Below are 25,916 nucleotides of genomic sequence, written 5' to 3'. Positions count from 1 at the left end.
CACGTCACATGTTCTTTACTGTCTGTAATGAAAATTGGAATGGCCCAAGATACTTAATTTCTTGGTTTATTTGTCAATAACATTAGAATTCTTAGCTTTTGTAGGATCATTTGCAGTGTGTTTGAAATTTATACTGCTGCATTTAAAATTCAAATCCAAATTCCCATCAACCTGAGGAAGGAGAGAACTTGTGGCTGGGTTGGAGTTAAAAAACAGACAGTGTAATATCTCACTTTTATATCTCATGAGTTCACGGAGAGCAGGAAGTGGGATAAATTGGATAGTTCTATCTATGAGCCATTATAGGAACAATAGCCAAATAAACCCTTGTGTCATGATGCAGTGACTCACCAGCTCCAACACCTTTTGGACATCCATCCATCCATTCAAATATGTCACAAGCTCCGTCCTTGTATCTCAAACTACAAATTACTTTCAGACGCCATCCATCTCATCGGCTGTGCCACATCTGTACACTCACACGCCTACTGGAGCACTCAGGAGAGGCAACAATTAAATGAACGATTTCTAAATGACTTGAGGATTTCTTTTTTTTTATCCAAAGTAAATCTAACATTTAGATTGATCAACTGGGTAAGGGGATGCATTTACAATAGAGTTGCCTGCCAGGCTGGGGAGCTGAAGTCAGATAACTTACTCTACTGTCTATTTTGGGATTTGTGATAGTGTAAATCCCAGACCATAGAGAACCCAGTTATGGTTCAGACAACTGGAAGATAAATAATCTCCTTCCTGGTGGCTTATCCCAGACCACAAATACATTGTGTCTCCTTGTACACGGAACTACATGCTAGATTATTAAACAGAACACAATGTACTGTAGTAACTCTGGATTAGGAAGCATTTGGGTTGGGACCCTTCAAACTATAGGGGGGGGTGAGGGAAGAGTTGAAAGCAGGAAAAGAGAGGTGGGGGCCGGGTGCAGTTCAAAACCTGGCAAGTGATGCGTAGATATATATGGCGGGTTCGTTGGCATAGTTGAAATAAGTTAGAGATGAAAAGGAGAAACAGGGTGTCAAACTAACTCACTCCACTCCTATTCCTTGTACTTGGATGCTGCTTGACCCGCTGGGTTCCTCCAGCAGCTTTTTGTTTCCAAATCTGCATCATCTTGTGTCTCCACATATACATACATTGGGCTGCCATGAGTCAGGATACACTTGTCATCAATAGTTCTAACAATAAGTCTGCTTCACAGATGTATAAAACGGTGCCATTCTGAACTGTATGAAGAGGACTCTGACACTGATTGAGGGTTGAGGAATGGCTATATGCAAGATCATGTGTGTCTGTGCGAAGTTTGCAGCACAGCTTGGTCACCAATGGTCTTGTCATTTGATCAAGACCATGTGGTAGGTGCTGTGGGGAAAAAAAGAAAACCCAAGTCTCCACCTTACACTGCCGCACTCCCAATTCCCTGGGCAAATCCATAAATGAGTACCCCACCATACAGCTCCGCCTCTGTACATAACCTCCGCCAAGACCTGTAGAATGCAAAGTGCTGAACTCGGCGGGTCAGGCAGCATCACTGGAGGACAAGGATATGTGACTTTTTTGTCCGGGGGCCTTTAGTCTGTAGGAAGGGAGAAAATCCCAGCCTCCGCCAGGATCTGTAGAAGGGTTTCGGCCCGAAACGTTGCTCCAGCATTTTTGTGTACCTTCTGTAGGATACATATCGCGGGAGTAATTCGGCGGGTCAGGCAGCATCAAAGATACTAGAGGAACAGAGATACTTGGGCAGCATCTCTGCTAGACAAGGATAGGCGACTATTTTGGGTCGGCATCCCACCTTAACACTGCAGTGAGTGGGGTGGGGGTTAAAATGAGATTGGAAAAGTTAGAAAAACACCCAAATGCTGCACACTATACCGTCCTGTGTCCTGCCCCTTCCATTCTATCCGCCCCACACAAGGAGGGTCTCGACCCGAAACATCACCCATTCCTTCTCTCCAGAGATGCTGCCTGACCCTCTGAGTTACTCCAGCATTTTGTGTCTGTCTTCGGTGTAAACCAGCATCTGCAGTTCCTTCTTACACATTTCGTCCCACCCCCGCTGCCATGTTCGGCCAGTCCGTCTCCTCCTTCTTTCCCTCGGAGAGCCGGCGTGTTGCCGGAAGCGTTGTGGGACTGGCAGCCATGGCCTGCCTGCTGGAGCTGGAGGAGAAGTTAAGCTGCCCCATCTGCATGGAGCTCTTCACTGAGCCGGCCACCATGCCGTGCGGCCACAGCTTCTGCCTGCGCTGTCTGCAGGACTACCTGGGGCGGCAGCGGCTGCCCGACTGCCCGAGCTGCAGGACGGCCTTTCAGCCGCAGCTCCAGCCGCTCGCCAAGAACCTGGTGCTGGACGAGATGGTGAAGATGGTGAAGCTGAGCAGTGGAAGCTGCCCCCTGCGGGCCTCCACTGAGCCAGGGGCTTGCCCGGCCCACTCCAAGCCGCTTGACCTGTATTGTAGGCTGGACCGCCGCTGCATCTGCTCCGCCTGCGCCGTCAAGGAGCACCGGGGGCACCCGGTGGTCACTGTGGAGGACGAGTGGGCGCAGCGGGAGGTCAGTGCAGGGGAGGGGAGGGGAGGGTCGAGTGAGTAGGTTTATTGGCCAAGTATTCACATACAATGAATTTGCCTTGGTGCTCCGCCCACAAGTAACAGCATGACATACAGTGACAGTTACGAATGACTCAGAAAACATTAAAAAAATAAAAAAAAACATTAATGATAAAACACCGTTGATCAAGCATGTGAACCTACAAAATACCAGATCAAAGGGAGGCTACAGATTTTTGGCTGTTGAGTAGAGTAAAGGCATTAAGGGTCAGGTCCCAGGGTGATGAGAGGGGGGGGGGGGGGGGGGGGGAAGCACTGGGCACCCGGTGGTCACCCTGGAGGACAAGAGGGTGAGATGGGGGGGGGGGGGGGTCCATGGGAGATGAGGGGTCAGGGCAGGGGGAGATAGGGGGTTCAGGGAAGGGGGTGATGGGGGTCAGTGCATATGCCAGTGGAGAGATTAGTGTCACGGCAAGGTACGAGGAGATCCCAGTGGGTCGGCGTAGTACACGGGCAGGGCTGCAGATGATGCCCCAATTAGACAGAGCAGAGTGGAGGCACACCCAGCAACCTGACCAACCCCTACCAGCCCTCAGATTAATCAATCTTTATTGTCATTTTGCAAGCAACAGTTGTACAGTGCAAAATGAAAAGACCTTTCCCAGGGAATAGCGGAGCATCGCACATGAAATTTTAAATGTTTCACACATAATAACACTAAAAACAATCCAGTCCCTGATGGAACAGTATAAATAAATAGTTAAAAGCAGGTAAAACACAACGTTAAAATACAATAAACCAATCATAAAAATGTCCTGGGCAGCTGATTTGAGTGGCCAGTGCCAGTTATTAAAGTGTCCGTGCCAGCTGCAGAATCAAGTGACTGTGAGTACAGAGTGACTATTTAGCAGCCTCACAGCCTGTGGTAGGAAGCTGTTTAGCATTCTTGTAGTCCGGGCTTTGATGCTTCGATATCTCTTGCCTGATGGCAGGAGATCCAGGTGTATGTGGAGGGGGTGCAGTTTGTCCTTAGCAATTCTCTGAGCTTTTTTCAGACAGCGGCTCTGGAACCGAGGGTAGGGAGACGCCAATGATCCTCTCTGCTCCCCTCACTACCCTCTGCAGAGCCTTCCTGTCCGAGAAGTTGCAGGTGGAGTACCACGTATTTATGCAGTACGTGAGTACAGACTCCACCGTACCCCTGTAGAAAGTCCTGAGGATGTTGGTGGGGAGTGAGGCCTGTTTTAGTTTCCTCAGGAAGTGCAGTCGCTGATGGGCCCATTTGACGGTCCCAGTGGTGTTCCTGGACCAGGTGAGGTTGTCTGTAATTTGCACACCGAGGAACTTTATGCTCTCCACTCTCTCTACTGTAGTGCCACTGATGTTGAGGGGTGTATGCTTTGGCTGCGCCCTCCTGAAGTCGACAACCATCTCCTTCGTTTTGTCGACATTTAATTCTAGATTATTTTTACCGCACCAGTCCACTAGTTGTTTTACTTCCTCCCTGTACATTGATTCGTTATCTCCGCTGATGAGTCCCACCACTGTTGTGTCATCCGCGAATTTTATGATCTTATAGTCCCTGAATCTGGCAGCACAGTCATGTGTGAGTAATGTGAACAACAGCGGACTGACCACACAGCCTTGAGGGGAGCCGGTGCTCAGCGTGATCAAGCCTGAAGTGTTCTTGCCAACACGGACTGACTGCGATCTCTCTGTCAGAAAGTCCAAGATCCAGTGACACAGGGTGGTGTTGAGGCCCAGCAGGGTTAGTTTCTCCACAAGTCTCTGTGGGATGATGGTGTTAAACGCTGAGCTGAAGTCAATGTACAGGTTTCTGGCGTATGTGTTATTGTTTTCCAGGTGCGTGAGTACTGTGTGCAGCGTGACATGTGCGTGACTTGCCACCACTACAGTTAGATGGGTTCTAGCATGTCAAGAAACTACCATTTGCAGACCATGGCCTGGGTTGATATAGTTGGGTTCAAGAGGTGCTGTCCTTTTTCCAGCATTGGCGCCGGACTCGATTCTTGTCCCAATGCATTGACTCTGTTCTCATTGACATTTCAGATGTTTTCTCCCAATGTTGGGCAGTCATGGATCAAGAATTTTGGAGGATGCAACTGATTTTCTGGACGGTGAATGTTGAACTGTTTATACTAGTGGGAGAGTCTCAAGCAAGGCGTAGTTGCAAGTGGGAGGCTGTGCAAAAGAAGTTCAATTTGTAGAGGATAGTGTATCCTTGGAATTCTCTGCCTTAAAGGGTGGAGCTGGATTGTTGGAGGTAGATGGTCAGGAAAGTGAGATCTACGTGGAATCATTGAGGCCAGGATCATGTCGAATGCTGGAACAGGCTTGAGGGGCCAAATACATCCGTTCCCATTTTCTTGCTTTCTCTGAAAGTGACTTCCAAACTAACGGCAATCTGCTCCAATCACCAATCCTACCAATTACCTTAAATATTTTTCTTCCCTTTCAACCTCCCCTTGCCACTTCATTCTCTTCTGCCAACAACTTGCCGAATTGAGTGAAAGCCTAGGACCAGAAGCCATAGCTTCAGAATAAGAAGATGTACCTGTAGAAAGGTGACAAGGAGAAATTTATTTAGTCAGAGGGTGGTGAATCTGTGGTGTAGATGACCCATCTAGGGACCCCAATAACCCTTTCAAGTGAGACAGAGGTTCACAGGCACCATCGTCAAAATCTGATTTGGCCTCCCTTATATTGGTGAGGCCAAGCATAGACTGGCAACTGTTTTGCTACCAGGGCCCACTGGTACTCGCAGTTGTTAATCATTTTAACTCCTAATTCCCTGTCTCAGATCAACCTTTCTGTCCCGAGCCTCCTAAATTGCCAGATTGAGGCTACAAGCAAACTGGAAGAACAACACCTTGTATTCCATGCGTAGCTTACAACCCAACAATATGAACATTGAATTTTGCAACTTTAGGTAGCAACCCTTCCCTCCCTTCCTTTTCTTCCCCTCTCTTCCCTGTGCTACACTTGGTGCACGCCCATTTCTCCCACTATCCTATCCGCATCTTCCCCTTCCCCCTGCCCTCTTCAACCTATATCTGTTCCACTAGCTTCACTTTTCTCATCTAACACACTTTTTGCCTCCTTTTTATCTTGTCTATCTCAATTACTCCACCCATCTGGCAAAAAATACCCCCTCACCTTTATCCACCTATCAATTGCCAGGCTTTGTCCTGCCCTCATCTCTGTTCCAGTTTTCTCCCACCCCCACCCCCTCCCCTACAGTCTGAAGAAAGATCCAAACCCAAAACATCGCCAATCCATGTACTCCAGAAATGTTACCTCGCACACTGTTACTCCCAACATTTTTTTTTGTAGACCAGCTCCTGCAGTTCCTTGTTTCTCCATGCTATGGTTAATGCTGCATGCAGATGACATCATCCGTACTGTTTCATTTATCATGGAATTTTGCACATATGAAGTTTTTTTCCATAATTAAACTGCAATCAGTGAAATATATTTGGTATTGCAAGAGCACCTACGAGGGCATGGCCAGCAATAAATGGGTATCAATGTCCAACAGCAATGAAATATTGATGTTGATTGTGCCTGAGGAACAGAATTCGGCTATGCCACTCTAGAGAATATTTCCACTTTTTGAGAGCTCTCCTTGGGACTACCATAGAAGGGCAGATGGGGACCTGCTTTATGGTCTCATCCACTTTGTGTAACCTTTCCACCCAAACTGAACTGAGGTGTTTGGTGCAGAGAATCTGTGTAAGCCTTTGGAGCAGTCCTTGTGCCCAGAACCTGTTGTCCCAGGGAGGTAAATGCTGCCACTGGACCAAAGGTGCAATTTCTTAACTCCATCTCTTTTAATTCAAACATTTTAGAAGGAACTTGTGGTAAAACACGAGGAGATTGAGCGCCAGGAAAAGAAGACAGAAAAGCTGATTGATACACTCAGACAGCAAAGTAAATCTATTAAGGTAATAGTTATTCATATTTATTGCATTTGTTTTGTTACACATACAGAGCACTGTAAAGAATTACAGAAATAAAAAGTTACATTTGAAGAGCATATTCTACAATCCACTGTAACCCAAAGCCATGCTTTATCATCATTACTTTTTTTGCATATCTTTCATTCATTGTTTTTTATCTCTCCACATCACCGTCCATATCTCTCATTTCCCTTTTCCCGGACCAGTCTGAAGAAGGGTCTCGACCTGAAACGTCACCCATTCCTTCTCACTGTTAGGTTGAGAGGGGAATACAGATGCTGGCAAGTCTGTGTTGCCAATTATCTACCCAGGCTTGCAGGCAAACCAAATGGAGAGGCCATTTCATCCTTGCTGATCACAGTGAGGGGGGAAATCACCAGGGGGTAGCAGTTATAGGGTATAAGTTAGGCTGGATTGGCATAGAGCATGGGTTCCATGGGCTACCTCGAATGGGAGGAAAGGTCATGGTGTCGGACTGGTCGGTTATTGCCGGTCTTAAGATGGGCACCCTGCTCGATGTAAATGTAGATGGGTTGTAGATAGCCTGTTTCTGTGATGAATACTTACATGGGTCATGTTGACGTTTGTGGAGTAGAAGACTATCGAACCTGGAATGGCTGATTCATATCAGTGCAAGTGAAGCAAAGCTCAATGGTGGCCATGGGGTGTGGCGTGCTTGATGTGTTCCAGCTCTTATCTCAGAATGCAGAAAGGACATTGTCACTGTAGGATTTGCATCACTCCATGACACTGCCGAATAAGGAGTATGAAGTCAACGTTTCTACGCTGGTTAATTCTAAGGAGTGGGAATGTCCGCTCTACTTTGAAATGGTCGTCTGTGAAGTATGCCAGTTGCTGTCATCATCCCCATTTTGCAGAGGATATTATAATCCCTTCACTGGTTGGCATTGGGAATCCCATGATATTTCACATATGTTCCTGGCCTCTACCCCATCGAGCAATGAGAAATCAGGAGCCAACACACCACCCCTTTCAGAGAAGCACAGCTTCATTTAGAAAGCAATGTCCAGTTGGGAAGAAAGGCACTGCATTTTAATTGTGGGACCACTTAAGGCCTGTGTGGTCGCACAAGAGGACACAAAATGCTGGAGTATCTCAACGGGGCAGGCTTTATCACTGGAGAGCATGGATAGGTGAAGGAAGAGAGGCTGAAAGTGAGAAAATACTTCTTTGGACTCCATTGGGCCTGGCCACGGAGGCGTCTGGAGAGGACCCGGCGGCGATAGTGGCGAGGTTGATGAGGTCGCCGACCAACGGACGAGCACAGACCACGTGGGAGTGAGGACGCCGCTGCAGGGGGGACGAACAGAGGAGGATCGGTGTGGGGGGATCGCCGTGAGGATGAGGAGGGGGGGAGAACAAAGGAGAACCTGGCACGGATACTTTGTAACTTTGTCAGCGCCCTTTATATGGTGACTATTAGCATACCTTGGGTACGCAAGCAAAGAATTTCACTGTGACTTGTCACATGTGACAATAAAGCATTCATACTTTCATTCATTCATTCAGTCATGCATTCATTCATTCATGCATTCATGCATTCATTCATTCACGCTTAGCCCAGAAGTATCAAGATATTTGCATACGAGACACAGACAGAAAATCTGACCTCTGCTGTCTGTTTGAGGGATTGGACGTGCCTTGGAGTTTTTAAATAGTCCTGCAGAGAAATGCTGTGTAGCTGGGGCGAAAATGCCAGTTAATTCCATTGTAGTCGAAAAGCATTACCTGTGGACACTGGAAAATTGAAATAAAAGGTAAGTGTGGAAATCAGGTTTGGCAGTGGCGAGGTTGATAACTTTCCTCAGATATGGGAAAACCTCAAAAACAGGCAAGGTTAAATTAAATGTTCCCAGATCTCAGCTGGGGTTTCTTACCTGAAACTATAATCTGTTTCTCTCTTCCCAGATGCTGCTTGACCTGCTGAGTGTTTCCAACAACTTCCAGCTTTAGCTGATTCTGATGTTTATTTGTCTTCAGGACTCAGCCTCCCGAGCACAAACGAGCTACATCAACAAGTTTGACGTGTTGGCAAAAGAGCTGGAAGAAGTAAAGGCAAAAGTGATTGAGTACATAGTGACCAAGGAATGCGGCTCATTGGAACTAGTTGACTGCACCATGGAGAAACTGGAAGAGAGGTGCGCTGAGTTAAGAGAGGTCAGGCTGAAGCTGGAGACCACGCTGAAAACCAATGACCCATTTCAGATTTTACAGGTACAAGTGGCTTTGATTGCCTTCAGGGGGAATCTTTACTTCAATTGGAGGCAAGATTTAATTTTTCTTCTGTTTTGACTTAATCGTCAAGATGTACATCACTAGCAAGGTTGGCATTTATTGTCAACATGGCTTTGGGTCTTGACCTCTGAGAGTGGTGTGGGTGGTTCACAACACTGACAGGTTGGGAGTTCACGACTTTCAGGACTCTTAAGTCCAGGGCAGGCTGCTGTTAGACATGGAGGAAAACCTGAAGGATCTTTTCATTCCAAAGAGGAAGAAAGATTCTAAGGCAGAGGAATTGAATGTTTTTTTGCATCAGTCTTCATGGCAGAAGGCACCACCAACATTACTGTACCTGAAAGTCAAGAGAGTCAGGAGGGAGAAAGTAGGATGAGTGACTATCACTGAGGAGAAAGTGCTTGGAAAGCTAAAAGGTCTGAAGGCAGATAAGTCACCTGGACTGGATGGATTACACCCCAGGGTTCAGCTTTAGATATTGTGGAGGCATTAGTGGTTATCTTTCAAATATCACTAGAGTCAGGAGTGGTTCCAGAGGATTGGAAAATTGCAAATGTTACTCTGCTAATGCTACACTAATCACGAGCTGCTTTCACTTCTATCAACCCCCAGAAGCTAACACCTACAGGTCCCTGACAGCCGACCCTCACGCATCCCAACCTCCTGCTGTTGATTATGATCCTGCCCACCCTTCATATAACCATATAACATATAACAATTACAGCACGGAAACAGGCCATCTCAGCCCTACAAGTCCGTGCCGAACAACTTTTTTCCCTTAGTCCCACCTGCCTGCACTCATACCATAACCCTCCATTCTCTTCTCATCCATATGCCTATCCAATTTATTTATTTTTAAATTATACCAACGAACCTGCCGCCACCACTTCCACTGGAAGCTCATTCCACACCGCTACCACTCTCTGAGTAATGAAGTTCCCCCTCATGTTACCCCTAAACTTCTGTCCCTTAATTCTGAAGTCATGTCCTCTTGTTCTTGTTCATCTCCCAACAACGTTTAACTGATGCCCACTCTCACTCCTGACCTACCAGGCTTTCTCCCCTGAGAAAAGCAACCCCTCCCTCTACCCCAGAGAATCCAGCAGTAGCCCTCTGGGATGCTCTCACATGGGCAGTCAGTTTCTGGGTGGTTGATTCCTGATGGGTGATTCACAGCCACCTCCAATTAGCACGTAATAGCTTCAATATTAGCGTGCCCATGCAGGGCAAGTATCAACAGGCCAAGAAGAGACGGCAATTATGACCCAACTGGAATTATCCGACGTTTCCACATACCAAGGTGGAATTGTGATGGATTTGAGCCAAAAAATCTGAATCAACAGATTCTCAAAGTAGTCCAAAGACATACAGCTTTGTAAGCTAATTGGCTTGGTGAAATGGTAAATTGCCCCTAGTGTGTGTAGGGATTGCTGGTCGGCGTGGATTTGGTGGGATGAAAGGCTTGTTTAGACTAGCTAAACTAAACTTTAAAAAAACTAAATGAGTCGGGTAAATGAGTCACAACAGGAAGGTCCGCTATTCTGTGTGTGAGGTTACTTGTTTTCAATTGCTGTCCTCTGACGCTGGCGTCTATGCTGAACGTTAGAAAATGTTTGAAACACTCGGTAGGTCGGGAGGCATCCTTGGAGCGAGAAACTGAGTTCACTGTTCAGGTCAATGATCTTTTTGCAGAAATTAAATGGTTAGATGTGAGCACCATGTGTAGAAAGAAAAGTAGCGGGGTGGGGGTGGGGGGAGGTCAATGGGTCAGTGGTCTTGGACCTGGCCACAAATTTGAGGCTAATGTTGCTCCAGTCTTTCAGAGCAGAAGTTAAGCCAAAGCACTGTCTGCTCTCTGGGGTGGGCGGATAGAGACAAATAGTCTCTGCCGTCATCTCCTGGGTTTATTTCTGACATCCGGTGCTGTGGATGTGGAATTTGCATATTCTCCCCAAGTTCATGTGGGTTTCCCCTCAATGCTCCTACCACATCCTGGAGATTGAAGGTCGCTGGTTAATTGTACACCGGTGTGGGTGAATGATAGGGGAGTAATGGGGTAGTCCATAGGCACGTGTATATAGGCATCAGCTGCAATAGTGTGATTGTTCTGAGAGATGGTGTAGACTCAATGGGTTAATTAGCCTTCTGTCGCATAAGAAATAAAACTGTAAATACGATAAAAAAGGATTCCATTCAAAGAAGAGCAGTGTGATTCCTCCTGATGGCCCTGCCAGTGTTTTTTCCACAATCCAAAAACTCCCGATGCAGAAAGTGTCACCTTTCCTGTCATTTTTAATGCAGATTGAGTTGCATTAACTGCAATGCAATAATAATATAAAACAGACTAGAGAGGTGGTAACTAGGACAGGTTACTAGCTCTGATCACCAACCACACATCCCCAGATCCAGCAGTCCAAGAGTCTCCAGATTTCCGTTGTGCATTGCCCAGTATCTTGAGCCTTCATTGCTGTTGAATCTGGCATGCTGGGCGCACACGAGGCTGGCGTTGCACCATAATGTGGTAACCGCAGTAACCGTTTAACCCGTTTCTGCAGGCTGCAAGAAAATTCTGGGCTATTGTTTCCAAATTGGAAAACCAGGAAGGGAACGTCATAAATGTAAAACTGTTCTCATTAATCTAGGGGGAATCTCTATACACCGAGAGATGTGAGAATATGGGCCAACCACAAGGTGCAGTTAAAGTGATGATTCAGACAAAGCTAAGGAGGAGATTAACAAGAGGGTCATTGAGTCATAGAGTGATACAGTGTGGAAACAGGCCCTTCAGCCCAACTCGCCCACACCAGCCAACAATGTCCCAGCTACACTAGTCCCACTTGCCTGTGCTTGGTCCATATCCCTCCAAACCTGTCCTATCCATGTGCCTGTCTAATTGTTTCTTAAACGATGGGATAGTCCCAGCCTCAACTACCTCCTCTGGCAGCTTGTTCCTTACAACCACCACCCTTTGTGTGTAAAAGTTAACCCTCGGATTCCTATTAAATCTTTTCCCCTTCACCTTGAACCTATGTCCTCTGGTCTTCGATTCCCCTACTCTGGGCAAACGACTGCATCTACCCGATCTATTCCTCTCATGATTTTGTATACCTCTATAAGAGACCTCATTCTCCTGCACTCCATGGAATAAAGACCAAGCCTACTTTTAGTTTAGAACGTGGAAACAGGCCATATAGTCCACCGAGTCCATGCCGACCAGTGATATCCACACATTAACACTACCTTACACATACTAGGGACACTTTACGATTTTTTTACCGAAGCCGATTAATCTAAAAACCTGTACGTCTTTGGACTGTGGGAGGAAGCTGGAGCACCTGGAAAAAACCCAAGAAGGTCACGGGGAGAATGTACAAACTCCATACATACAGTACTCGTGGTCAGGATTGAATGTGGGTCTCTAGCGCTGTAAGCCAGCAACTATGTCACTGCACCACTGTAAAATGATGTAGGGAGGGAGGAACATAAAGGCCAACACAGGCCTCATTGGGAAACTATCAATTTTTCTATCTTACTAAATTTCAGTGTAATTTTGTGTAATCTTGTTTTGCCATAACTTTGTTCTAACAATTCCAACAGCTGTACAGACACCCAGACTGTATTAACATTGGCTAAAGCAGCACATTAATGCAAGTTATTTCCTTTGTTCCACGTGCTGTTTCTCAGTTCCCTCAAGAGATTCAGGTACTGAAAAAGAGTCCCCCAGACATGGTGTGGCCTGTCCCAGGACTGGGAGTAGAGGACAAGCTAGAGGCAGTGAAACAAGGTTTAGAGGAGATCTCCTTACTTATCTACAAGGGCCTCCAGGGTTGCTTCAGGCAAGCTCCTGAATCAAAGGAAATCTCAGGTATGTAGTTGTCTTAATTGTTACCCGCCAGTTCCGTTTATTTCCTCCTTTGACAATTGATAAAGACACAGGTTGGTTCTTGTTGTTGGCTTCTGGTGCCCACATAACAGAGCGCTGGTTGTATAATGGGACTCAATCCGTCACAAGTAACAACTCAGACAACCAGCAAACTCCACCAAAACTTACATTTGCAAGATACTGTTAATGTAGGATAACATCCCACAACAATGTACCACCCAGGGCCACTGATGATATTAGAATGGTGAATGATAGTGGTTTCAAGAGTCAGAATGTCAGGAGAATCTTTGAGGAGAGAGTGCTGGAGACGTAGAGGGATGTGATGGGGAAAGAGTAAATGGTAGGTACACACAAACGCTCAGAGTTGGAGGAGCATAAAGATGTAAAGGTCACTGGACTTGCAGAGGTAGAGAGGGGAGATACTTAAGGGATTGTACTGCATTTCTACATTCAATGATCTGCTAAAAGTTCCTAGCTGCAACAAGACCTCAGTATTGATGTGTGATGGATGGAGACAGGAAGTTGCCTGACCTGCATGAATTAAAAATGATTAGGGTATTGTCTGATTCATCTCTACCCTATTGTGGACATTGGACTTTGGCTACGAGCAAATGGGAAGATACTAAGTGCAGAATATAGTTTCCAGCTTGGCAGTTTAATTTACTTTAGAGATACAGTGTGGAAACAGGCCCTTCGACCCATTGAGTCTGTGCCGACCAGCAATCCCCACACACTATCTTACACACTTTCTTAGGGACAATTTACTATTTTACTGAGCCAATTAGCCTTCAAACCTGTACAACTTTGGAGTGTGGGAGGAAACCGAAGCTTCCAGACAAAACCCCGCATGCTACAATAGGGTCTACTGCAAGATGGAATATTACAGCAGCCGTATTGAGGAAATGCCAACCATAGCAAACCTTTCCAACACAAACTGTATAGATGCCAATTAAAAGAAGACTTATTCTAACAAGACTCCGCAACTGAGTCAGTATAGGGTTTCCCTGCGTGAAGAGGTGCTGCAAGGCAAGGATCTTTGGATCTCGAGCCCTTGCAATGAAATGCAGTTGTGACCTTGGTCGGTAAAGAACCACGTACTATTCCTCTCCCAAGGACTTGATCCAGGGCGAAGCAGGTTGGGAAGGTGGAGAGAGAGTTGCTGGGTTTCTGCAGGGTTGTTTTATATGTTCTGGGGATGGAGGGGTCTTTGGGGGAGGGGGAATGGGGGGTTGCGTGTGTGTGTGGCAGGCTTTAGATGTGTTGGCATCGTAGCTGTGGGGATGGGGAAGGGATGAGATGGGATCTTGTGTATTTGGATTGGATGAGTTGTTAGATGTGGGGTTTGGCAAGGTTGGCATATCAGTTCCCAGACGCATTAAATTCCTCACAGATGTTCTCTGCTTGGGACTAATTTAAATCTCTTTTGGGGGTCTCAGCAAAACCCGTCTTCCTTATCAATTCCTTATCTGGACTGTGCATGAAAACAAACGCTGCCGGTCATATGTAGAAACAAAGAACTGCAGATGTTGGTTTATACGAAAGATAGACACAAAGTGCTAAACTCAACGGTTCAGGCAGAATCTCTGGAGAAATAGGATGGGTGACCTTTCTCAAGAGGGAAACAATGTGGAGAAGTGGAACTGGTAAAACAAGTAGGATGGAAGAAGGTGCGGGGGGGGGTGGGGGGGGGGGAGGAGGAGATGTAGATCAGTGTCACTCATGTTATGAGCCATACTTTGTAGCCACGCCCAGGAGTTTAACAGAACGCTTCCCTCAGATTCAGATTCAGATTCAAACTTTATTGTCATTGTGCAGTGTACAGTACAGAGACAACGAAATGCAGTACCCTGCCTTGTTCTCACACTTTTAGAGTAACGTGCTAGTATGACCTATGCTGTAACGTGAATAAAGTCTTTGGACCATAATCACGGAGTGAGACAACAGCAGAATCACAACAGAAGTGTAGGTAGAAGTTACTTAAAATTAGAGAATTCAATGTTTATACTGTTAGATTGTAAGCTATCCAAGTAAAATGTGAAGTGCTGTTCCCCCAATTTGTGTGTGGCTTCACTCTGGCAACGGAGGAGGCCCAGGACAGAAAGGCTAGTATGGGAGTGGGAAAGGGAGTTGAAATGGTTGACAATTGGGAAATCCCGTAGGCTGCGGTGAACTGAGGGTAAGAGTTCAGCGAAATGGTCGCCGAGTCTACATTGGGTCTCGCCAATTTACAGTAGCCCACATTGGGAACACAGGATGCGGTAGATGAGGTTGGAGGAGGTACATGTGAACCTCTGTGAAAACTACATGTGAAAAGACTGTGCAGGTCCCTAGATGGAGTCGAGAGAGGAGATATAAGGACAATCTCCTGCAGTTGCAGCGGAAGGTACCTTGGTTCTGGTGGTTCTGGTGGGAAGAGATGAGTGGTTCTGGTGGGAAGAGATGAGTGAACCAGACAGTTGCAAAGGGAGCGGTCTCTGTGGAAGGTGGTAAGGTGTGGAGATGGCAAGGTGTGATTAATGGTGGGATCCTGTAAGAGATGACGGAAATGTTTGAGGATAATGCGAGGCAGGGTGGGAAGAAATGTAGTTCAGATAACCGTGAGAGTCGGTAGGTTTCTAATCAATGTCTGTCGATAGCCTGTCTCTTGTGATGGAGACAGAGAGATCGAGAAAAGGGAGAGAGGTATCTGAGATGGGCCAGGTGAATTTGAGGGCAGGGTGGAAGTTAGTGGTGAAGTGAATAATGTCCATGAGTTGTGCACGGGTGCAGGAGGTAGCCCCGATGCAATCATTGATGTAGCAGAGAAAGGGTTGGGGATTAGGGGCAGTGTAGCCTGGCATAACGACTGTTCAACATACCCGACAAAAAGGCAGGCATAGTTGGGGCCCATACGAGTGCCCATGGTGACACCTTTGAGTTGGAGAAGGTGGGATGAGTCAAAAGAGATTGTTGAGACTGAGGACAAGTTCTGCTAGGCAGAGGAGAGGATTACTATCAAAATTTAAATTCATCTGTTTCACTACCAACTTTTACCCTGGCCTCAAATTCACCTGGACTATCTCCAGTCTGAAGAAGGGGCCTAACCCAAAATGTCACCGATCCTTTTTCTCCAGAGATGCTGCCTGCGTTACTCCAGCACTTGTGTCTGTCTATGCCAGTCACGTATTTGGGTTGTGGAGTTTACAAGGGGTAGACACAAAAAGCTGAAGTATCTCAGCAGGACAGGCAGCATCTCTGGAGAGAAAGAATGGTTGATGTTTCGGGTCGAGACCCTTCTTCAGGCCAGCATAAACCACCATCTGCAGTTCCTTCTTACACAGTTTACAATAACCATATAACCATGTAACAATTACAGTACGGAAACAGGCCATCTCGACCCTTCTAGTCCATGCCAATCACGTATTCTCCCCTAGTCCCATATACCTGCGCTCAGACCATAACCCTCCATTCCTTTCCTGTCCATATAACTATCCAATTTATTTTTAAATGATAAAAACGAACCTGCTTCCACCACCTTCACTGGAAGCTCATTCCACACAGCCACCACTCTCTGAGTAAAGAAGTTCCACCTCATGTTACCCCTAAACTTCTGTCCCTTAATTCTCAAGTCATATCCCCTTGTTTGAATCTTCCCTACTCTCAGTGGGAAAAGCTTATCCACGTCAACTCTGTCTATCCCTCTCATCATTTTAAAGACCTCTATCAAGTCCCCCCCTTAACCTTCTGCGCTCCAAAGAATAAAGCCCTAACTTGTTCAACCTTTCTCTGTAACAGTTGCTGAAACCCAGGCAACATTCTAGTAAATCTCCTCTGTACTCTCTCTATTTTGTTGACATCCTTCCTATAATTAGGCGACCAAAATTGTACACCATACTCCAGAATTGGCCTCACCAATGCCTTGTACAATTTTAACAATACATCCCAACTTCTATACTCAATGCTCTGATTTCTAAAGGCCAGCACATCAAAAGCTTTCTTTACCACCCTATCTACATGAGATTCCACTTTCAGGGAACTGTGCACAGTTATTCCCAGATCCCTCTGTTCACCTGCATTCTTCAATTCCCTACCATTTACCATGTACGTTCTATTTTGATTTGTCCTGCCAAGATGTAGCACCTCACACTTATCAGCATTAAATCCATCTGCCATCTTTCAGCCCACTCTTCCAACTGGCATAAATCTCTCTGTAGACTTTGAAAATCTACTTCATTATCCACAACCCCACCTATCTTAGTATCATCTGCATACTTACTAATCCAATTTACCACACCATCATCCAGATCATTGATGTACATGACAAACAACAGTGGACCCAACACAGATCCCTGTGGCACCCCACTAGTCACTGGCCTCCAACCTGACAAACAACCATCCACCATTACTCTCTGGCATCTCCCATTTAGCCACTGTTGAATCCATCTTGTTACTCCACCATTAATACCCAACAATTGAACCTTCTTAACCAACCTTCCATGAGGAACCTTGTCAAAGGCCTTACTGAAGTCCATATATATAACATCCACTGCTTTACCCTCATCAATTTCCCGAGTAACCTCTTCAAAAAATTCAAGAAGATTAGTCAAACATGACCTTCCAGGCACAAATCCATGTTGACTGATTTGTCTGTTTATCCAGATGCTTATATATATTATCTCTAAGTATCCTTTCCATTAATTTGCCCACCACTGACGTAAAACTAACAGGTCTATAATTGCTAGGTTTACTCTTAGACCTCTTTTTAAACAATGGAACAACATGCGCAGTATGCCAATCCTCCGGCACTATTCCCGTTTCTAATGACATTTGAAATATTTCTGTCATAGCCCCTGCTATTTCTACACTAACTTCCCTCAATGTCCTAGGGAATATCCTGTACGGACCTGGAGACTTATCCATTTTTATATTTCTCAAAAGTGTCAGTACTTCCTCTTCTTTGAATCTCATAGTTTCCATAGCTACTCTACTTGTTTCCCTTACCTCACATAATTCAATATCCTTCTCCTTGGTGAATACCGTAGAAAAGAATTTGTTCAATATCTCCCGCATCTCTTTTGGCTCTGCAGATAGCTGTCCACTCTGACTCTCTAATGGACCAATTTTATCCCTCGTTATCCTTTTGCTCTTAATATAGCTGTAGAAACCCTTTGGATTTACTTTCACCTTACTTGCCAAAGCAACCTCATATCTTCTTTTAGCTTTTCTAATTTCTTTCTTAAGATTCTTTTTACATTCTTTATACTCCTCAAGCACCTCATTTACTCCATGCTGCCTATAATTATTGTAGATCTCTCTCTTTTTCCAAGGGGTAACTAGGATCAAGTATTGATATGTTTACAAGCAGTCATCGTACTATGTGAGCACAGAGTCCCATTGGATATTGAATAGTCTGGTACCTGAGATTGATAAAGCAAGGAGGATTATGATCACCTCCAGAGAAGAATTTTGGAAACGTCAATGCGGAACGACCATTGTTGGCAAAGCCCAGTCCTTATTCAAAGATGATGACTGATTCTCCTACTTATAATCTTGGGGTAAAATCCACGCAGGCATGAAGCAAATATACAAAATAGGTGAGAAGGATGTACTTCACACTGTGACCGTGTCTTCCTGGGTTATGTTGACACAATTTGCGAGTATTTTCAGAAGTGACTCTTCATTAATAACCCATCTCTTTGGTGCAGAATCCTCTGGGAACATCCGTAGTATTTCAGTGAATCCTGAGCCTCCGGCACTCCCATCATCTTCACACATCAGGGAGCCATTCATACTGAGTGAGTATAGATAAGGATCTGTCCCACTTACGTGTCCTTGGCATGCAAATTACACAACCTCGTGGTCGCGTTGAGCCATGATGGTTCCGCGAAGGTCGGGCGCGATTACATGCATACACACAGCCGTCTGGAGCGCGTGACGTCATTTGAAGATGGACACAAAGCTGGAGTAACTCAGCGGGACCGGCAGCATCTCCAGAGAGAAGGAATGGATGATGTTTCAGGTCGAGACTCTTCTTCAGTCTGAAAAGAAGGGTCTTGATCCGAAACGTCACCCATTGCTTCTCTCCAGAGATGCTGCCGGTCCCGCTGAGTTACTCCTGCATTTTGTGTCTATCTTCAATTTTCTTGGCCCCGCTCTGGGAGTAGAAGTGGGGGCGGATCCGGACCGCAAGGGCCGTGAGCCCCAGGCCAAGTTCGACGATCGTTTGCCTGCTTCTGCTGCTGTTGAAAGTGAGACGTTGTGTTGCGCCAGGGTCTTGGGCCTGTCCCACTTTGGCCGTCAGCTCCGCGACAGTTGGTGTGCGAAGATTTAGTTCACTACCAAAATTTCGGAGCGCCGCGCGATGTCGCTCACAACTACATACCCCTCCGCGCTTCTCAGTGGGACCGGCCCCACGCGGCCATACGATGCCCGTGCACCTCAATGCGACCACGAGGCAAGGCACGTAAGTAGGACAGGCCCTATACTCTCATGAGGAACTGTCTGGTTGTTGCAAGTAATGGTGCTGTCATTGTGTCACAGAATTCAAAACTCTGTTCAGAGAAATACTGTAAAGGCAAGTGTGAACTCTGTCTGCTTTACCAAGTAAGGACCTGGCTGATCATTTACCTCAGAACTATTTTTACTGTATTGAACTTATATCCTTCATTCCATTAATAGCCAAAGCCTATCAATCTCTGTCTCGAATATACTAAGTAACTGAGTCTCCAGAGTCTCTTGGATAGTAGATTCTCTGGTTAAACAAAAAATAGTTCTCCATTCGGTCGTAAATTGCTGATCTTTTATTTTGAGATCTAAGTCTCCTGTCCTTGGCACCTCAACCAGGTGGAAGCATCATCCTAGCCTCCACACTCTCATGCTCTGTGAAAATATTGAAGCTTTCCATTTCATTCAGTTCAAGTGTAGAGAACACAGGCCCATTCTGTTGACTTTCTCCTGAGACAAACATTCTATCAACTGCATTCACTTCAATGAAATCCTACGCTTCCTTCACTGTGGCATCCAGAATTGCTACTTGATACGACAGCTGGGACCTAACTAGTGATTTGTACAATTGTACCATGACATCCTGGCTCCTCCAATCTATGCCCAAGCTAAGGAAGACAATTTTCATATACCTTCTCAATTACCTTACCGACTTCTGGTGCTTCCTTCAGGAATCCATGAGCATGTACTCCAAGGTCTATCTGTTCATTAACATCTCCTAGGATCTCACCATTCATTGTGTATATCCTCATCTCATTAGTTCTCCCCAAGTTATCGTCTATCTCAATGAACCACCCATCTTATAAACTGATCAATATTAATCTGATTCCAAAGACTATCCTGCACACTACCTCCAATCTTTGCATCAACTGTAAACATACTAATTATATCTCCTATATTCACATCCTTCATATGTAAATATGCATCGATAATGCATATAACCAACGGGAAGGTCCCTGCATTGATTTTGGTACACCACTGAAACAGACTTCCAATCACAAAAACAACCCTGCACCATCTCCCTCTGCCTCCTATTTCCAAGTCATTTTGGATCCGATTTGTCAAGTTGCCCCTTATCCCAAGTGCATGAATCTTTTGGATCAGTTCCTTTGTGGAACTTTGTCATGAACCTTATTCTAATCCTTGTAGACTACATGAACCCCTTATAGATGCAAATTGCTAACTCCTCAAAAATTCAATTTAGTCAGACAGGACCTCCCCTGAACAAAGGCACACTGACTCTTTGATTAATCTGCCACTTCAAATGCAAATGAATTCTGACCCTCAGAATTGTTTTCCAAAAATGTCCCCCACTAATGCTTACACTCACCACCTGTTGTATCCCTGCTGCCTTTCTTGAATATAGGCAACACCTTTGCTGTTCTCCATTCATCTGGACCCTCTTTTCTGGCCAGAAATGATTTGAAAATCTGTCCCAGGTCCCCAGCAATCTCCCCCATGCCTCCCATTGCAACCTAGAATTCACCGCATCAAGCCCTGAGGTTTAAGACATAAGACATATGACACATAATATATAGTGTTTCATCCTCTCCCTCTCCCCACCCTCTGGGGTTTTATTTCTCCAACTACAATATTGAATACTTTAGATAAAGACCTACGTTCTGATATAACGCATGTTTCATATAACACAAATGGGATAAAATGCGATCAATAAATTGAAGAAACTTCTTGCATTACTTGGGCCAAGTTTGGAGGCAACTATTTTGAACAGGTACTCAAGAACCATTCAAACATTACTTTGGAAATTGACAAACCGAAAAAAGCCCTCTTGGATATAAACAGAACAACAAGCTCCCTGCAGAAATCAGATCATTGTCTCTTGAGAACACAGACTGCCAATTTAACCAAAGAAATGGACAAGCAAATCACTTCTATTGGCACGTGTGCAATGAACTCCATCAAACAATGTAACGTGCAGCCTTTAGGATGTTTCGCTTGCAGTAAATAAAGTTACTATTATTGAAGTGGCTTTATTTTTGAAAATCCTGTGGGTAAAGCAACTTTGATAGTGGAAGTCTGAAACTTTCTAGATCCAACCCCCCTATCCCCCATTGACACCATTGTCTTTATAATGCAATTTCCTATAACACAAGGTTTCTGAGGGACGCAACTATCAGGTTATAGCCAAATTACCTGAACTCTAATTGTATAGAAGATGATCACTAAGATTATTCATCAGGGTGTGCATTACTTTCTGTGCAACTGTGCAGACTTATTCTATTTAAGTCTTATTCTTTGTATAAGGTGTTTGAGATTGTCAAGAGTGTTGAATTGTCATATGTACCAACAACTCAACAATACTTGCTGCAGCTTAATAGGCTTGTATACCCAATAATGTAGAGATAATATATAATCGCCAAAATATATATTATTTATTGAAAAATATAGATTATTCATAATAATAATCACCATAATGTATAATAATCAAAAATCCAATAAATTAATACAACATGTATTAACTAGCTGATCATAGTGCAAAAAAACAAAGTCTATAGTGCAACCGAAGACCTGGTCCATGGAAGATCATGTTTAAGAAGGAACTGCAGATGCTAGAAAACCGAAGGTAGACAAAAATGCTGGTGAAACTCAGCGGGTGCAGCAGCATCTGTGGAGCGAAGGAAATAGGCAATGTTTCGGGCCGAAACCCTTCTTCAGACTGACTTCATTCTGGTTCTGAGGAACCTGATTGTTACTGGGAAGGAGCTGTTCTTGAACCTGGTAATCTCAGTTTTCAAGCTCCTGTACCACCTTCCTAATGATGGGAGGGGACTGAGGGTGTGGCCAAATTAGTGTGAGTCTTTGATATTGGCTGCCTTTTTGAGGTCCATTGTAGGTTATTCAGCAGAATAATAAATATTCTCAGTGCAAGTGTAGAGGGTTATTTAAGATAAAGTTTGTGGATGTAAAGTTGACTGTCATGTTGCCATTTGTCACTTTCTGCAGATTACCGTCAGCTGAGCTTCAATCCCAACACTGCTCACCGATACCTCACTCTGTCCAAGGACGGCTGCAGGGTGTCCCACAGAGGGGCCCAGAAGTATCCGATGCGGGTAGAGCGGTTTGAAAGGGAGTGGCAGGTGCTGTGCTGTGAGAGCCTTGATGCAGGCCAACACTACTGGGAGATGCAGATCAGCAGCCAGTGGGCCTACCTGGGAGTCACGTACAGCACGATTGACAGGTGTGGCACCTCCTCGCTGATCGGCAGAAACAATGTCTCCTGGTCACTGCAAGTCTTCAGTATGAGCTACTCCGCCTGGCACGCAGACAAGGAAGTGAAGCTGCCTCCAGCAAAGTACCAGCGTTTCGGGCTGCACCTGGACTATACTGCAGGGACCCTGGACTTTTACGGCATCGGTGACACCATGACCCTGATCCACACCTTTCACTCCGTCTTCACCCAACCCCTCTACCCTGCTGTCTGGGTGGGCGAGAACGTTGTTGCCACACTTTGCCAGCCTCAGTGAGGGCGACAGCAGGAAGATGTAGGGAGATCGGAGCAGGAGTAATTTAGTCAAGGTCTGAAGAAGGGTCTCGACCCGACGCGTCACCTATTCCTTTTTTGCAGATATATTGTCTGACCAGCTGAGATATTCCAGCTTTTTGTTCAGTTTAAACTAGCGTCTGCAGTTTCTTCCCACACAGTAATTTAGTTTAGTTTAGTTTAGTTTAGAGATACAGCGTGGAAACAGGCCCTTTGGCCCACCGTGTCCGCACCGACCAGCGATCCCCACACATTAACATTATCCTACATACACTAGGGACAATTTACATTTATACCAAGCAAATTAACCTACAAACCTGTATGTTTTTGGAGTGTGGGAGGAATCTGAAGATATCGCAGAAAACCCACACAGATCATGGGGAGAACGTACAAACTCCATACAGACAAGCACCCATAGTCAGGATCGAACCTGGGTCTCTGGCACTGTAAATCAGTAGCTCTACAGCTACGGCACTGTGCTCTCCTAGGCACGACCACTCGTTTTTTCAAACCTGTCCCACCTTTCAATATGATCGTGGCTGATCTGTCGCAAACCTCAAACCTTCTGCCCTCGTTCTCTGGACCCCCTCAATTTTCGATCTTTAAAATATTTTTCTACGTCCTTTTTAAATACCTTCAATGATCCAGTTTCCACAAACCACAATGCAAATAATTGCTGAGATTCACCATCCTCCAAATATTTTAGTGTCATCAGCAAACTCAGATATACTGCACTCTGCTTCCTCCATCAGCTCATTCATAGAAATCATAGAAGTATTGGAGTTACAACCACCCAGCGTGAGAAAAGATCCATTTATTCTGCCTCTCCTCCTCTTTGTTTTCAATCCATGCTAACCCCAAAATCACACCCCAACGCACACCTCAAAACCATGAACTCTTGTGCAGCAGCCTTTTGTATGGCACTTTACTTTAGATTTTAGAGCTACAGCATGGACGCAGGCCCATCGAGTCCACTGCAACCAGCGATTACCCCTTTCACTAGCACTATCCTTCCACACTAGGGACAATGTACAAATTACAGAAGTCAATTAACCTACTGAGCTTTATGTGGAAGGAAACCAGAGCACCCGGAGGAAACCCACGCGGTCACGAGGAAGAACGTGCAAACTCCGTACAGACAGCACCCATAGTGAAGGTCGAACCTGAGTCTCTGGCGGTGTAAAGCAGCAAATCTATCACTGCGCTATTTGTCAAATGCTTTCTGGAAAGCCAAGTAAATTGCATCCACACATTCCTCTCTACTATAGAACAGGCTGCTGAAGGAGCTCAGCGGGCATGGCAGCTTCCTGGAGGGGAATGGATGGATGACGTTTCAGGTCAGAACCCTTCTTTAGACTCTAGATTTGCTCGAGACTCCCGCATCTCCACTCTTGTCTCACCGTTCCCACTATCGCTTCTGCTTCTTACATCCTCGAAGAACTTTAGCAAATTTGTTAACAAGACTTTCCTTTTATAAACCATGTTGACTTGTGACTAGTTATTTCTCCTTTGATTATTAACACCAGATGTTAAGCTAATAAACCTATAGTTACAGGTTTATATACCCTTGATTGAGGAAGGCACTTTTGCAGTTTTAGAAGCCGCTGGTACCTTTTGGAACTTGAATTTTGAAAATCTTCAACCAATCACTCCACTGTCATTCAGACCACTTTCTTTGAATCCCTCAGAAGCAGGGCATCACAATCTGGCTACTTGTCTGTCTTTAGCCCCATTAGTTTTTCCAATACTTTGACCCTCGATAGGAATGGTTACAGCTTCTTCCGTAATATTTTGGGACAGAAGTTTAGAGGTAACATGAGGGGGAACTTCTTTACTCAGAGATTGGTAGCTGTGTGGAATGAGCTTCCAGTGGAAGTGGTGGAGGCAGGTTCGATTTTATAATTTAAAAATAAATTGGATAGGTATATGGACAGGAAAGGAATAGAGGGTTATGGTCTGAGTGCAGGTAGATGGGACTAGCGAAAATAAGTTCGGCACAGACTTGAAGGGCAGAGATGGCCTGTTTCCGTGCTGTAATTGTTATATGGTTATTTGAAGCAAGCAATCGGTCTCCTATGGAGTGTTTGCAGTGTCCACTGCTGCAAAGACTGATGCAAAGTATTGATATATTATAAATTATAGACCAAGAAGGTTAAATCCATCTATATCCTGTTGCAGAGTCCAGATTTCCTTGTAACACCATTTCCCCCACCAACTTTTTTGTTGCCAGCAAACTCAGAGACCTTACACTTTACTCCCTCTTCCTTTACCGTATATCTATGCAAATTCTTGTTACAATTTTATTTGCCTATTTTATCACTATCCCTAGTGTGTAACGATAGTGCTAATGTACGGGGTAATCGCTGGTTGGAGTGGACTCGGTGGGCCGATGGGCCTGTTTCCATGCTGTATCTCTAAAGTCTAAGGTAAAGTGCCAGAAAAAGGCTGCTGCTCAAGAATTATTTTCCTCGTGTGCTTTTTAGTCACTTGCTGCTGGTCTCTGAAAAATTCCCCTTCCTCTGGTCTACTAATAGCTTTGCCTCTTTGTATTCTTTCGTTCTCGATTTAATATTTCCTCGGTTAACCACAAATGTTCATGGAATCCCTGTTTCTAATTTGGACAGCATTCTGCTGAGTATGATGAATAAAGCATGCAAGAGCTGCCACTTCTCACCCACTGACCCGTCCCTTACCCAATTTATCCAGACCAATTCAAATCATTGTAAAAGTCCTGTATTTAGGTTGAGGTCACTGTTTTTGGACATAAGGAGTTTGCCCTCAAGCTTCATCATTGATCACAAGAACCAGCGGACAGAGTTCTAAGGTGATCCCCTCACCCTTCCCCTGAGAGATAGGAACCCGAGTGGAAAAGTTTTCACACAAAGGGTGGGAGGTCTACGGGACAAGCTGCCAGAGGAGGTAGTTGAGGCAGCTACTATTGCAACGTTTCAGAAACATTTAGACAGGTACATGGATAGGACTGGTTTAGAGGGTTATGGGCCAAACACATGCAGGTGGGGTGAGTGTAGATGAGACATGTTGGCTGGAGTGGGAAAGTTGGGCCGAAGAGCCAGTTTCCACAGTGTAAGACTCTATGATTCTATTACTCTTATCTTTCTATTAGTCGTACCTGATACACATAACCAAATATAAAATAGCCTGGTCCAACAAAAATCTGGGCACATTCTACAATTTCCTCATTCACTGTATTCTTGCCAGTTTAATAAATCTAAATGATATGCAGATTA

General features: G+C 45.1%; 1 protein-coding gene across 3 annotated transcripts; it reads left to right on the top strand.

Annotated features, from left to right (window-relative positions):
* The first annotated feature begins 949 nt into the window (after positions 1–949).
* On the top strand, positions 950–25,911 carry LOC129708404 (tripartite motif-containing protein 65-like). Of its 3 annotated transcripts, XM_055654128.1 has the most exons (6): positions 967–2,568; positions 6,434–6,529; positions 8,546–8,779; positions 12,485–12,665; positions 18,368–18,457; positions 22,131–25,911. In XM_055654128.1, exons 1-6 carry the CDS (start codon positions 2,080–2,082, stop codon positions 22,649–22,651), a joined length of 1,611 nt encoding a protein of 536 aa, XP_055510103.1. In that variant the 5' UTR covers positions 967–2,079; the 3' UTR covers positions 22,652–25,911. The 3 variants fall into 3 exon arrangements, with proteins under 3 accessions (XP_055510104.1, XP_055510105.1, XP_055510103.1); XM_055654129.1 differs by lacking the exon at positions 18,368–18,457 and having other exon boundaries at positions 950–2,568; XM_055654130.1 differs by lacking the exon at positions 6,434–6,529 and having other exon boundaries at positions 961–2,568.
* Positions 25,912–25,916: the final 5 nt, after the last annotated feature.

This window comes from Leucoraja erinacea, chromosome 23 (genome assembly GCF_028641065.1).
Source record: "Leucoraja erinacea ecotype New England chromosome 23, Leri_hhj_1, whole genome shotgun sequence".
NCBI classification, from domain to species: Eukaryota; Metazoa; Chordata; class Chondrichthyes; order Rajiformes; family Rajidae; genus Leucoraja; species Leucoraja erinaceus.
The sequence above is the reverse complement of the archived record's forward strand: the minus strand, read 5'-3'. Positions and strand labels throughout refer to the sequence as shown.

Bases quoted from the DNA above. Each gene is read 5' to 3' on its own strand.
- LOC129708404 (XM_055654128.1), top strand. From the start codon at position 2,080: ATGTTCGGCCAGTCCGTCTCCTCCTTCTTTCCCTCGGAGAGCCGGCGT. The intron at 2,569-6,433 runs GTCAGTGCAGGG...CAAACATTTTAG, and splicing joins ACGAGTGGGCGCAGCGGGAG to AAGGAACTTGTGGTAAAACA. The intron at 18,458-22,130 runs GTGAGTATAGAT...CACTTTCTGCAG, and splicing joins CAGGGAGCCATTCATACTGA to ATTACCGTCAGCTGAGCTTC.